This window comes from Musa acuminata, chromosome BXJ1-11 (assembly GCF_036884655.1).
Source record: "Musa acuminata AAA Group cultivar baxijiao chromosome BXJ1-11, Cavendish_Baxijiao_AAA, whole genome shotgun sequence".
Classification (NCBI taxonomy): domain Eukaryota; kingdom Viridiplantae; phylum Streptophyta; class Magnoliopsida; order Zingiberales; family Musaceae; genus Musa; species Musa acuminata.
Window position 1 is genome coordinate 30,321,480 of NC_088337.1, and position 12,721 is coordinate 30,334,200.

Consider the following 12,721-nt stretch of genomic DNA (forward strand, 5'->3'; position numbering starts at 1 on the left):
AACTGATGTCCCCAAGGCAAGCCATCAACTGATACCCGGACCGTGAGACACTGATCAAGATCCCATCGCGAGGGCCCGATCAAACTCGGCATCTAGCTCGACCAACAGAAGACTCTCGACATCGACTTGTAGACCAGGCCATGCTGACTCATCAGCCACGGTACGTTTGTTCGTCGACAACGTCCACACTTGTCCACAACATGCCTATATCTTTTTGGTAAAGATACATCTTCAATCGGTTCTCGTATTCTAAATTAGGTCGAAGAACTGTTTCAAATTGTTCGTTTATTCTGGTTAGCCTTAATTAGGAGTCTTTTAGTTTGTTCATTTTCTTTAATGCTCGATTTGATGGTTTCAAGATATTATGTTTCATATTTTCATCAACACTATATGTTATTTCTTTAATTATAAAGTGGAAGTATATGGTGACTCATAGAAGCCCAAAGCACGAGTTTGGCCCATCAATTTGAATCATGATTTGGGGGGGCACTTATCGAGTGAAATCCTAACACACTACTCGAATGGTCAACCACAGCACAATCCTATAGTCTAATCACATTAGCTGCGGATTCAAATGCTTAAACTACGCCCCAAAGCATGTGAGCTCACAGCTCAAGCTCTTGTCGCCACCTTCCGAACTAGTCGCGTCCATGTGCATCGCGGGTCGTTGTCAACGACGAGGACCAAAGAGGTCAACCCAACCCACAGCTTCGCCTAATACTTATATCGCACTGTGATCGATCCAAAAGTTTTTGAAATCGATGCAAATTCATCTCTAGAGATTAATGTGAATTGTGTGTGCGCATATTAGGGTTTTGTTGTGGATGGAGATAGCTTTCTTGCACAGGACATGTCGATGTTGGTGTTGTTGTTGTCCATCTTAGCTTAGATTTGAAGTTGCTTGCAAGTTTGTGCTTCCCTCACAGGAGAAGTGGCACCAATCATTGGCCTCCACATCTACCTACAAAATCTATTCAAAGGCAAGTCACCTCCTTCAACAATTCCCTATGTTTCCTTTCGATTGTGCAATAATATACTCCTTCTCCATCAAGTGTCGATCGAATATGTTAGCATCATGTCGATCATCACTCTTAAAAAGATAAATGAAAAGATCTTGTAACCTAAAACTTTGGTGTGACATTTCACCCTCATCTTATTAAGACTATCCACGCTGGACCTCTCACCTGTTTGCACGACTCCCAAGTCTTCCTGCCTCTCCATATCTATTATTATTACCTGTACATACACTCCACAATGAGTCTGCAACATAATCATATCAGGGTGGCCATCAAAGTTCCAACTCTTACTCAGTAATCATACACATATATTGGACAAAGTAGAGTCTGAGGAATGCCTTCAGCTATCTGTGCTCATGTCAGAGAAGGGAAACAATAAATCTCACCAGCCACCACCTGCCTGCCTTACCATTTGCCATTTGTCATGTCTATTTGAAATCCTAATGGGTCTGTGATCCTCTTGAATCCATCCATCTTCTCATTCATGCTTTTTCTAGTTCCAGTGACATGTGATCTATAAAGTGTGTTTCTCTGTTTCACACGCAAGATTGACTGCCATCCTTCCTCTCCTAGTGAGCCTCTCAGTTCTTGTCCTGACCGTAAAAGAAGATGAGTAACGTGAGCTACTCAGTCGACCACATTTGCCACAGGATTTGTTTGTCCTAAATCGCACACACTCTCCGGCTCTCGAAATCTCTTCTGCCACCGCTCATGATCTTTACCTTCCGATCCACAAGTGTTTCCTGAGACAAATATAAGCCAAGGCAAAAGGACTACCTTTTGAGATAGTTGTTGGGGGAGTGAGGGAGTGGGTGAGCCAACCCAAAAGGAGTGGAAGGGGATGGGGAACTCACTGGGGTGCTCGGCCTCTGGGGAGAGGCTGGTGTCGGCGGCGAGGGACGGTGACCTGGTGGAGGCGCGGATGCTGCTGGAGTTCAACCCCGGCCTCGCCAAGTACTCCACCTTCCGTGGCCTCAACTCCCCGCTCCATTTCGCTGCCGCCAAGGGCCACAACGAGGTCAGTCGGCGTCCACCCTCTCTCTTCTCCTTCTCTTCGATTAAAAGTCCGGAAATTTCGACGCTCTGCCTCATCTGTTGATTTTGTTCGTGTTGGGGGCGTCTGATTAGATCGTCACGCTGCTGCTGGAGAACGGCGCCGACGTGAATCTAAGAAACTATTGTGGCCAAGTACGCGATCCGCTTCTTGCCTTCTCATTTGATCTCTGTTTTGGTTTCCTCGTTTCTGTAAATAGATCTTGGAAAGTTTCCACCTTTACGCTTCTACTGAACGGAACTGGATTTTAAGACAGCGTTGATGCAAGCGTCCCGGCACGGGCACTGGGAGGTGGTGCAGACTCTGGTCATCTTCAGAAGCATTGTATGTGTGGATGCGTGCGCGCAGATGCCAGAATCCTTTCTTGTTCGGAAACAAAATTCGAGAATCATGATTCCAAATTTTGTAGGTTACACGAGCGGACTACTTGAGCGGCCGCACAGCCCTGCACTTCGCGGCGTTCGGCGGGCATGTCCGGTGCATCAGGTTGTTGGTTGCAGATTTCATTCCAAGTGCTCCCTATGAAGTGATTGGTTCTGTCAAGGACGGCAGGGGCAAAGGGAACAGCAAAGGAAGCAGCCCAGATTCTTCCCTTGACAGTAAACATGATCGGTTGTATGTTATCTGAATCGAATGTTTGTGTTACAAATCTGCAATTTGAACATACCCTATGACTTGAACTAAATGTTGCAGTGCTCTGCTGAAGTTCGTCGACAAGCCTGCTGATGGAGGTGTCACGGCTCTGCACATGGCAGCCCTTAATGGTTACTTCGATTGCTTACAGCTCTTACTGGATTTAGGTGCCAATGTCTCAGCAGTTACATTTCATTATGGTGTGTCAGATAATTCGATAGGCAAGTTATGATCTTACAAGCGATAGCCTACGACCTGCTAAAACTATATGTCATCGCGGTTTCTCTAATTTTCATGAATGTAGGAGCTGGAAGCACTCTTTTGCATTTTGCTGCTTGTGGTGGGAATCTCAAATGTTGCCAGGTACTTACACCACCCTGTTATGATTGTATAGTCATTGGATGTTTGCCTATCTTTCTCGTCTCGGTTCCATCGTTATTTATCAAGTAAGAAATCATTCCATTGGTAGATGCTTCTTGCGAGAGGTGCTAGCAGGTTGACATTGAACTGCAATGGGTAACTCTTCCTTTATTTTCCTTCTAAATTTAGATTGTCTTTTATTTTGTTCGGTGACTCAATACGTTTGGCTCACATTTCTTCTTCAGGTGGCTTCCACTTGATGTTGCAAAGATATGGGGACGTCGTTGCTTGGAGCCATTACTGAACCCCAATTCTGAATTGACTGTACCCATATTTCCACTATCAAATTATCTTTCGTTACCACTTATGAGCCTACTTAACATAGCAAGGTACAGTGAGGTCATCTGCTTATGTTATGCTGTGTTACAAATGATGAGTTCCCTGGTACACTGTTCGGGTTTTCTGGGGAGATCATAACCTCAGGGCTGGTGCCTGTTCTTCACTGAGTCGATAATAGACTTACCTGAAGCCTAAAAGTACAGTTTGGTCAAGGAAATTTTAGATCTTCAATATTTATCACTAGAATATTGTTTTTAACTTGAAAAAATTAAATGCTGCAACGTGACAATAAAAAACATAAGAAAATATTTACTCATAACCACTACGCTTATTGTTTGGCTATAATTATCTAACTCATTTGATGAATAGATATATAATAATTCACATTTCAATTCCTTGCAGAGAGTCTGGGTTGCATTCCTCGATTGACTCTGATGACAATGATCTTTGTGCTGTTTGCCTTGAACGGGCCTGCAGTGTAGCTGCAGAAGGTGAGTTGGAGCCCCAGTCTTTTGCCGATCATATAGCTAAGTGCACAAACTTTGGCATTATGGTAACCTTTGTAATTTAGGTGGTTATGGCTCAAGTTACTATTTACAGGATAATTTATGCATATTGACCCTCTTATACTCGTATCGGCAATGCCTCATGTGTTAGATAGCCACTTTTATAACTAGAGTAGATCAAACAGAGACAGTTGATCACTAAATCATGGAAAAGAAAAAAATATCTGAAGTTGCATTATAGGCAAGAAAAAAGTTGGTCTGCTATGTAAACTTGCATTGCTTGAAATTGAACCTTCATTTTTTCTTCATTCTGTTGGATATGTGACGGTTGATAGCCTATGAATCTGGAATCATGCAGATAATTTTTGTTTCTCTGTTCCTTATATTCTTTCGGTGCATGGTCTGTTGATGTTTCCACCACTTCTATTATAAAGTGATCAAATGGTCTTATACCGAAGAACATGATTTACAGGAACATGTCCTCCACATCCTTAAAAGTGATATGATCAGGTGGTAAGGGCATTATAAACACACCGGCTATGTTCTCGATTGAGAATGATAATATAATAGTCTCATGCCTGAATATCAGGGAAAGTAGAATTATATATGCAGACTTGTTGAGCGATACGAAAACAATTTAATGGGTTCCTTCATGAGCGTTAACATGTTGCGAGCTAGGTAAATTTTCAAAATCTGATCACAGTCAGGTCCCACAAGCATCTAGGATTTGCACCTCATGATAGTGTTTTAACCCCTGTTTTATTATCTTATTTAAAGTCTGTTTACTAGTTTACGAGTAAGGTTTCCCCATTAGCACATAAAAGAAGCCCTTTATTTCTGATGTTGGCAGCCTGAACTTTGTTGTATGTCATCTAATGTTATTGCTTTCCTGTAACTTTGTCTTCAGGCTGTGGCCATGAACTCTGCTTAAGGTGCGCTCTCTACCTTTGTTCGGCCAGCAACACTCCATCTCAAATTGCCAGCCCACCGGGATCAATTGCATGCCCTCTCTGCCGAAATGGCATCGTCTCTTTCGTCAGATTACCCGGAACACCTGCGAAGGGGCTCAAACCAAACCTAGCACTCAGCCTCTGCAACCCCTGCATTCTACCACCCCGTGCTGTCGATATTCCTGCCACGAGTTGTCGAACAGAGGTTCGAAGGAATCGGGTGGCTGCAGTGTCATCAGAGCTTATCTGCCCACTCGCTTGCACCCCCTTCCCCTCTGCCATCCCTACCTGCGCCACCTGCAATGGCGACCCATTCCCATCAAATGAATCCCAGGGAGAAGTTCAATCACAAAGGCTTCCTCACTCTTCGCATGCTACACCCGGTGAGCTGGAGAAGATGGAAGAGCCAAGGGTAGACGCAAGTTGCTCAGGTATGTTCTGGAGTCGAAGAAGTTGCCACAGAGAGCATCAGTGCAACTCAGAGATAGATTCTTAGCTTCTTACACGGTTTATACGATGGCACTGAGGTTCCTGTAGGCGTGTGGATGTTGTATCCATTGCATGGTTGTAAGAGTTCATGACCTACCGCGATCTAAACGATCTTTCAGCCATACATTTTTGGGTGTAACACGTGACAAACATTTCTAAGAACAAGTGTCCGTTTGGATTCCAAGGTTTTCTCTCACCTCCTTGACTCTTAGGACAGAATCTAAATGTTGGATATCGACAAATTTTGTGGAAGGTCAACCAAGTCAAATATTGCTCATGCACTAAATTTGCAATGCGCAACTCGTCATTCCGACCTACTGTTGCTCGAAGCCAATCAGGTCACCGTTTCTTACTTCCGAGGAACGACAGTGACGAGCTCCAGAGAGCAGAGAAGCCAAAGAAGAAAAGCACATTAGGAGCATATAAATAGTCTGACGACGACAGAAAAAAACAGCAGCCAAGTATATGGCTACCGAGTGTCTTCGTCGTGTCATCCCATACTAGCCCTAATTCTACCATGACAACACGGAAGAGCCCTTTGCAATGAAACCGTAGTTTACAGGCTAAAAATGAGACGCAGGCCAAACTCCGGCAAAGCTTCAATACGACGACGTACGTCGATTCATCTTCTTCTTGCGGCTGTTTCTCTTTGGGCATTGAAGTAGACTGCCGCTACCGGCAGGCCGAGGCCGTTCTCCTCGGAGAAGTCTCGCGTGCTGAAGTGGTCTCTGGAAGCCGGTGCGTACACGGTCTGCCTTCCTTTCTGCTTGAAGAGGACAAACACGTACCTGTGGATGCCGATGAAAGGCTTCGGAGCCTCATAGCCGACTATTTCTCTACCTGCAACACCAACAACACTTGGTTGCTTCGTTAATGACATTACACATCCCTGTATTAAAGGGGGAATGTTCTTTTAAAGGAGGATCTACTTTTGCTATAAAATGATAATGACAGATTCTTGGATTATGATCTTTTCTCTCTCTGTAACAACACACTATTCTGTCAACAAAATGATTTATCGTGATGCAGATAGCTTAAAGTGTTAACTCACCAAAAGACACATTAGTTGTGCCGGGAATGTCGGTAACAATCCTGAAAAGAACTCCACATTAGGCAGCTAAAAATGAACCTAAAAAGCTTTAACAACGAAGGGAACAACTCCACGTGTTGTGCTGCTAACCAGTGGAGATGTTCTCGTAAGTGCGGATCACTCGGACTCGGAGCATCTGGGTCTGTCAGTATCTACAAATGCTCACAATGTCAACCGTACAGTTAACTATTTCATTAGATCAAAGCTGGTAGATTCATGCAGGTGGAACATACAAGAGTGTAGAAGCTCCTCATATCATCTCCACCAATCTCCACCCGGGGTTTTGCACATACAGCAGAAGGCATGAACTCATGGCCATTGTAGACGCGCTTGTTGGGACCGTAAACGACCTCCAGCTTCACGCTAGGGTTGAAAGAATCGAACACATCTCCTATCACTCTCCCCACCGTAAGCGGATCCAACATTCTAGTCATGGAATCAGTGAGTAGGAACTCGAGAGAGCTCCAAGGCTTCCTAACTTCTTCTAGGTCTAGTGGCTGGTGGAGATGGATCACCAAAGAGAGGTTTGTAGTTGCTGCTACGAAGCAGGTAGGGTATATAAAGTGGAGAAGAGGTGCAAGCTGGCCATGGAGGTGAAAGGAGACTCTTAGATTCGGAACAAGTCGTCTCTTCCATTTACGGCAAAATTCTTTTCCATGTGGCAAGGTGTCAGAAGGATCGAAGCCACTGGATATTGGAGCCAATATTTTTGCGAATCTGCAACCTTTTGACTATGATTTCACAAGGAATATAACCCTTTCACATTTGTTAATGATATCTTCTGCTAAATGGATGCTCATCTTACAAGGTGCTTGTTTCCACACACACAGATTGCATCTTTCTGAGAGAAGGAATCAAGATGAGCTGAACATCCTCGAGCGCACATCTGTATGCCTCTGAGAGGTGAACCCCAGAAAAGGTTCTCTGTCGGCATAGGAAAAGCGGCAAGGAATATTTTCCCGAACCAAGTACAAATTGTCTCACAAAATAGTCTTTTGTGGTTCGTGAAGGATATCTTTCTTTACTCACTCGGATTAGGTTCTGATGGAAATGGCAGATAGAGAGTACCATTTACAAGTGTATCCTCGGTCTTATCAGCTCTGTGGATCTTACCTGGAGTGTCTGTGTTGTGCTGCATCTCTCAGCTTTTCGAACAATACTTCGAAGAAGGTTTGATTGAACTTGTACTTCGTAAATATACTGGTAGAAGGATGAACTTGTTCTTGGGTCGTCTGCATTGACCCAAGCCTGCAAATATACTGGTAGAAGAATGAACTTGTACTTCGTAAATATACTTCGAAGAAGGTTTGAATGAACCTTTAAGCCTGCAAAAGTCAACTGCATGCACTTTGTGTTGGATTCGGAACGTTGTCCAACAGGGATCTCGAATGAGAAGCTGTGGTCAACATTCTTATTCCTCCACTTTCTCCACAGCATCGATCCTTAATTGGCACGTGCTATGAACCCGGTGTACTTCCGCTTTGTCTTAATTGGCACGTGAACGGCCCGTGCTAGGCCAGATGTGACCCATCGGGGATGCCTGGTTCGAATACGGACGAGCTGTTCCCGTGCTCTGCGATCCCCGAGGCTTATATGTTAGCGCGTCTACGTGTCAATAAACGATTCGCCAGGGGATCATGAGTATTACGTTTACTCCGTCTTTCTTCTGCCCAAAATGGAGAGCAGCCGTCGGTTTCTTTCGCTTGCGGTTCCTTCGACGAGGGTTTGGATGCAGGGGATCCCGATGACTGGAAGCGATCGCGTCGATCAGGGTTAGCGCAAGGTCGAGGGGGGTTTCCTCCGTCTTCGTGTCTTCGATCTCGGGGATGTCGACGACAACGAGGCCTCCGAGCCCGGGCCGAGGCGCCAGCATCGACCGGACCCCTCTCCTTGGCGTGGCTCATCGGTCCGGGTGGAGTGCCAGCCTCCGTGGCTCCGCCCGGTTCCTACGCCGGACGAGCGGCCGGCGGATGATAAGGGCGCCATCGGTGATGGTGCGGGAGATGGCCGCGGAGCATCTGGAGCAGCGCCAGACATCCTGTGGAACCTGACCTTCATAGGCGTTGTTATTGGGGTGCTGATCTTGAGCTGGCATGAGACACCGTCGATGCCTTTTCGACTGTGGATCTTTGGGTACGTGCTCCAGTGCGTGCTGCATATGGTATGTGTTTGCGTGGGATACCGGCGAAGGCACCCTCCCGAGGGTGCTGTTGTGGACGTGGAAGTGGGAGGAGGTCGGGCTCAAATTCACCGAGGGCGGTGGAAGAATCTGATGACGATGAGCAGAACCAAGACGATGATAGGACTAGGTAACAGATCTAAATGCTGCGTTTTACCGATATTCATTAACAACTCGTACAAAATATCAAAAAATGTTCGGTCCCCTTTTTGTTGTGCACATGCTTGTAGATTTACTATTTATCATGGCAGATTTCTCTTGATTTTTGAATGAATGATGTCCCTATTTTATGTTGGTAATTCTGGAAATGTGACATTTGTTCTTGATTTAACAAGGATAAATATCTGGTAACTGGCATGATCTTTTATTATTAAGGATCTTTTTATATCAACTAAGGTATCCTTATGTTAGGATTTCTTTCTATTAGCATCACACTTGGCCATGAATTTATATCAGTGAACTCAAAGCTTCTGAGAAAGAGCTAGACCACATATGTAAGGCAAAGGTTTTTATTGTCAATAACAATTGAGGCAAACCATTTGTTCAGAGAGGAAAAGAAAAAAAGAAAAGAAAATCTCAAATATCATTCTTTTATCTGGAATTTTCTGTCATGAAATCAAAATTCTAAGTTGTTAAGGGTTTTTATATAATTACCATAACCAGACTCAAACCACTCATAATGGGTTAGTGTCTGTCCCTTTTCTCTGTTGAACAGATATTTTTCACTTGGTTCATACCTCATATAGGTATGAACAGTATTTCAAATCTTGATGTCGATCACAAAGGAAGTTCTATCGGAAGCCATTTTAGACGAAGTCAAAAGGAAGCCTTGACTTCTTCGTTCAGTAAAGATTTTTAATTGTAAGCCCTTTTAAAAAATGTTACAATACACAATTTTATAAAGTTGCTCTAAATTGTAGAGAATTCCTTTTTAAAGATGAGCCTAATTGAACCATATTACCATTACTCAACCAAAATCTTCCCTGATATAACTTTTATCACTGCCTGGCTTTATGCATAGGTGGCTTTCTTGTATCACCAAAGTGGTTTGAGTTTCTTGTATTGGCTTCTCTTGTTTTTTTCTTTTTCTCTTTTGTTATTGCATCCTATAACATATGTTATAGAGAAAGAAATATCTTATGTTTGCTTGCCTGTAGCCATACTATGCTTTGCATGCAACTGTTGCATATGGATCATTTAGTTTTGGAAAGGGCTTTGATTACATTACCCACCAATTATAAATATGTTCATCTTTTCATTTATGTAGTCACTTTTATAGTTGTGCCCACTTTCAGTTTGCTGAAATGGCATGTCTGGATAATGCATTTTTTACTGTATTAAAATTAACTTTTAGTACGTGTATGCATAGGGCAAGTTTTCTTCTGGTTTCAGATACTACAAGCCTGCAAAGGACAATAATAATGTTTATGAATAATGAATATATTGATTCCTCTGCAGGTTTATTACAACTGTTCTCTCTCTCTCTCTCTCTCTCGATAATAACTTTCATATGCTTATAGGGGTACAAGATGATTTTAAGTTTGTATGTGTTTATCATAGATACCATGCTTTCTTCTTGCTTCTGTCATCTGTTACACTTTTTGGTAGTGCCACAAAGCTTTTGAAGCAATTCATTAGACTGAAATTCTACAATCTTGCCAGAATGAATTTATCCTTGGCCACGACAAGCATTGAAAAGTAATCATTCAATGTCAGAACTTGCTTCTAACCTTTTATCTGTCGTTTTGATCTGCTTGAAGTTGATGCAAGGATCACTAATGGAAGCCAATCTAAGAGGGGTGTTTATTGTAGATGTATATTCTCTAGCTAAAATATGGTTGCACTTTTTGATTCTTTCACACTTTAAGGAGGATACAGGACTTGAGACGAGTTTAGGAAATTGTCCATATTGAGCTGATCTTATATAACAACAGCCCCATTTATTACTTCCTTTTATGGTACTATCATTTGTTTTCTGGCACTTTCAATAATGACAGCTGAAGTGGTCTTTATAGTTTCATTGAGGGAAACCTCATCTTATATTAATCTGCTTTGCTATGGGATATGAGTGTCCTCAGTTGAAACTGTCATTCAATATGTTTTTTTGATGAGTGACGGCTGAGCTACCTTTACATGGGTTAATCCTAGATGTTGCTCTGCATTGGATAACATTTTGCTTTATGGTGACCTTTTCATAAAAAGCTCAGTGCTTTTATGTATACATTTTGGTTAACTGGTGCTATTTCTAACACTTGACATCCATATGCTTGAAAATTGGTTGGTTAACGTATGAACACATTTGTGATTTAAGTGGGATTTTCAATTATATGTTAATATATGGATTCTAGAGATTTTTTTTCACTTTACCTCTCAAGACATGGTAAGGGCTGATGTCATGGATTTGTGTGCTGCATTGTCACGGACTTAATTGGTTTCGCCTAAGTCGTGCGGTACCCTTGCGTATCCGTCCGCAAAGGTCAGCCTCCCCGAAGCCTCCCATGGTCCCTTAAGACCCACAAAAGAGAAAACGGGTTAGAGAAAACGTCTCACTCGGGATCCACAAGCAAACATTTTCGAAAATACTTCATAGACATTGCAAATTACAAACAAACTTTACAAGCTCTGAACAGTTGCACAACAAAGAATCAAAATGGTTCACTACAGACCGAAAATCTCTCACAAGCGTCCACATGACACAACCTTTATTTATAAGCCTAAAGCGGTCATCAAACCCAACTAAAATGGGACTATTATTGTATGTTGTTGCTTTGTGTCAACATAGTTCTTTGCTATCATAAGCGCTAGCATGGAAATTATATGCAATGTGCCATGTTGTCTTGGCGTGAGTATGCTTTATGTTGGGCTTGCATTGCACCTCAAAATATGATTTCTACAATGTCAAGTATGATGCATTCATTTCATTTCTTAAACAGGAAGGTGCATCTGAACAAGATATACACCAACTTCCAAAATACAAATTTCATAAGGTTGGAGATTCTGAAAAACTCGAGATGTCAGGATCTTCTGGTGGAATCATGACGGAGTGTGGCAGTGATTCACTAGTGCAGCATGTTCTTTTAGCAGAGGATGCTATAAGTTCTATAGTTTCCTGTTAAGTTTTACATTTTTTTTACTTCCTTTTCGCTTTGTGGTTCATTACATGTCGTTATGCTAAATTATGATCTTTAAATTTAGTCTTGATCAGCATCTGCTTTCCTGTCCTCGTCTGTTTAATGCACTTGTATACCCCCACTGTCATGGTCTTGAAGAAAATTAATTCATTAGATTTTTATATGAACTAGTCCAATTACATCTTGTATTGATTGTTTCCTTTAATTGAATTTCCATTCCTTTAAATTTATCCTCTTTTATCATAAATTTAATTGTTCTTATATCAATACTTTGCCTACCATTTCCTCTATTGTAGAATAACTGTTCCTATGCAACAGTTGTGCCTTTCAACAGTTGACCTAAGCATTATCCTTTCTTTTCTTTCTAATCCAATGTGGGGCTCCAAGATAAGGGTTTATTGTCAGGGATCCTTGGCACCTAAAGAATTACAAATTATGTGCTTAATCCTTATAACTTCCACATGAATTTTCCATGGTTAAGATAGTATTCCGAGTCATGCTAGTTACAGAAAAACAATCAACATAAGATCTTCCATTGTAATGATAAATGATTTAGAACAACTAAAGTATTTGCTATTCTCAAATAAGAAAATTATTATGATGTCATAAAAAAATGTTTAACGACTTGACAATTGAGTATGATCGCATCAAATCCCGAGATAAAATTTCACAATCATAAATCTTAATTAGTGATACCAAAATATATCATAAAATTAACTTTAATAATTGATAATATAATAAATATATATTTAATATTTTTTTTATAAATTATCCTTTCAACTAATAAATATAAAACGTAAAATATATTTCTTGTTATCGAGATAGTTTACATATATGAAAATACATTGATTTCAAGTTGATCTATTCATATATATGTGAGCATATAATTGATTGTCCGTTCCTTTCAAATATCTTATTATTTTCTTTGTAATCTCTTAATATTTTATTAAAAAATAACTCTAATATATATCCAG

General features: G+C 41.6%; 2 protein-coding genes and 1 long non-coding RNA gene across 4 annotated transcripts; 2 read left to right on the forward strand and 1 right to left on the reverse strand.

The window, feature by feature from the left end:
* The first annotated feature begins 1,449 nt into the window (after window positions 1–1,449).
* LOC103972063 (probable E3 ubiquitin-protein ligase XBOS33) lies at window positions 1,450–5,531 on the forward strand. Of its 2 annotated transcripts, none has more exons than XM_009386258.3 (10): window positions 1,450–2,034; window positions 2,145–2,204; window positions 2,323–2,394; window positions 2,480–2,685; window positions 2,764–2,903; window positions 3,008–3,066; window positions 3,173–3,219; window positions 3,309–3,452; window positions 3,805–3,893; window positions 4,816–5,531. In XM_009386258.3, exons 1-10 carry the CDS (start codon window positions 1,858–1,860, stop codon window positions 5,352–5,354), a joined length of 1,533 nt encoding a protein of 510 aa, XP_009384533.2. In that variant the 5' UTR covers window positions 1,450–1,857; the 3' UTR covers window positions 5,355–5,531. The 2 variants fall into 2 exon arrangements, with proteins under 2 accessions (XP_009384533.2, XP_009384532.2); XM_009386257.3 differs by having other exon boundaries at window positions 1,454–2,034; window positions 2,764–2,924.
* A 289-nt stretch (window positions 5,532–5,820) lies between these two features.
* On the reverse strand, window positions 5,821–6,951 carry LOC135597602 (CEN-like protein 1). The gene is made up of 4 exons (XM_065090775.1): window positions 6,671–6,951; window positions 6,528–6,589; window positions 6,399–6,439; window positions 5,821–6,187 (listed from the first exon to the last, which is right to left on the reverse strand). Exons 1-4 carry the CDS (start codon window positions 6,869–6,871, stop codon window positions 5,970–5,972), a joined length of 522 nt encoding a protein of 173 aa, XP_064946847.1. The 5' UTR covers window positions 6,872–6,951; the 3' UTR covers window positions 5,821–5,969.
* A 1,090-nt stretch (window positions 6,952–8,041) lies between these two features.
* LOC103972066 (uncharacterized) lies at window positions 8,042–11,910 on the forward strand. Its single transcript, XR_010481326.1, has 2 exons — window positions 8,042–8,746; window positions 11,550–11,910. It is a non-coding gene; the product is annotated as an uncharacterized LOC103972066 (long non-coding RNA).
* Window positions 11,911–12,721: the final 811 nt, after the last annotated feature.

What these genes read in the sequence shown, in the direction of transcription:
- LOC103972063 (XM_009386257.3), top strand. Translation starts at nt 1,858, where the DNA reads ATGGGGAACTCACTGGGGTGCTCGGCCTCTGGGGAGAGGCTGGTGTCG. An exon ending in CCGCCAAGGGCCACAACGAG is followed by an intron (nt 2,035 to 2,144) that starts GTCAGTCGGCGT and finishes GCGTCTGATTAG; the next exon opens with ATCGTCACGCTGCTGCTGGA. An exon ending in TGGTCATCTTCAGAAGCATT is followed by an intron (nt 2,395 to 2,479) that starts GTATGTGTGGAT and finishes CAAATTTTGTAG; the next exon opens with GTTACACGAGCGGACTACTT.
- LOC135597602 (XM_065090775.1), bottom strand. Translation starts at nt 6,871, where the DNA reads ATGACTAGAATGTTGGATCCGCTTACGGTGGGGAGAGTGATAGGAGAT. An exon ending in TGAGGAGCTTCTACACTCTT is followed by an intron (nt 6,590 to 6,670) that starts GTATGTTCCACC and finishes GAGCATTTGTAG; the next exon opens with ATACTGACAGACCCAGATGC. An exon ending in CACAACTAATGTGTCTTTTG is followed by an intron (nt 6,188 to 6,398) that starts GTGAGTTAACAC and finishes TTGGTGTTGCAG; the next exon opens with GTAGAGAAATAGTCGGCTAT.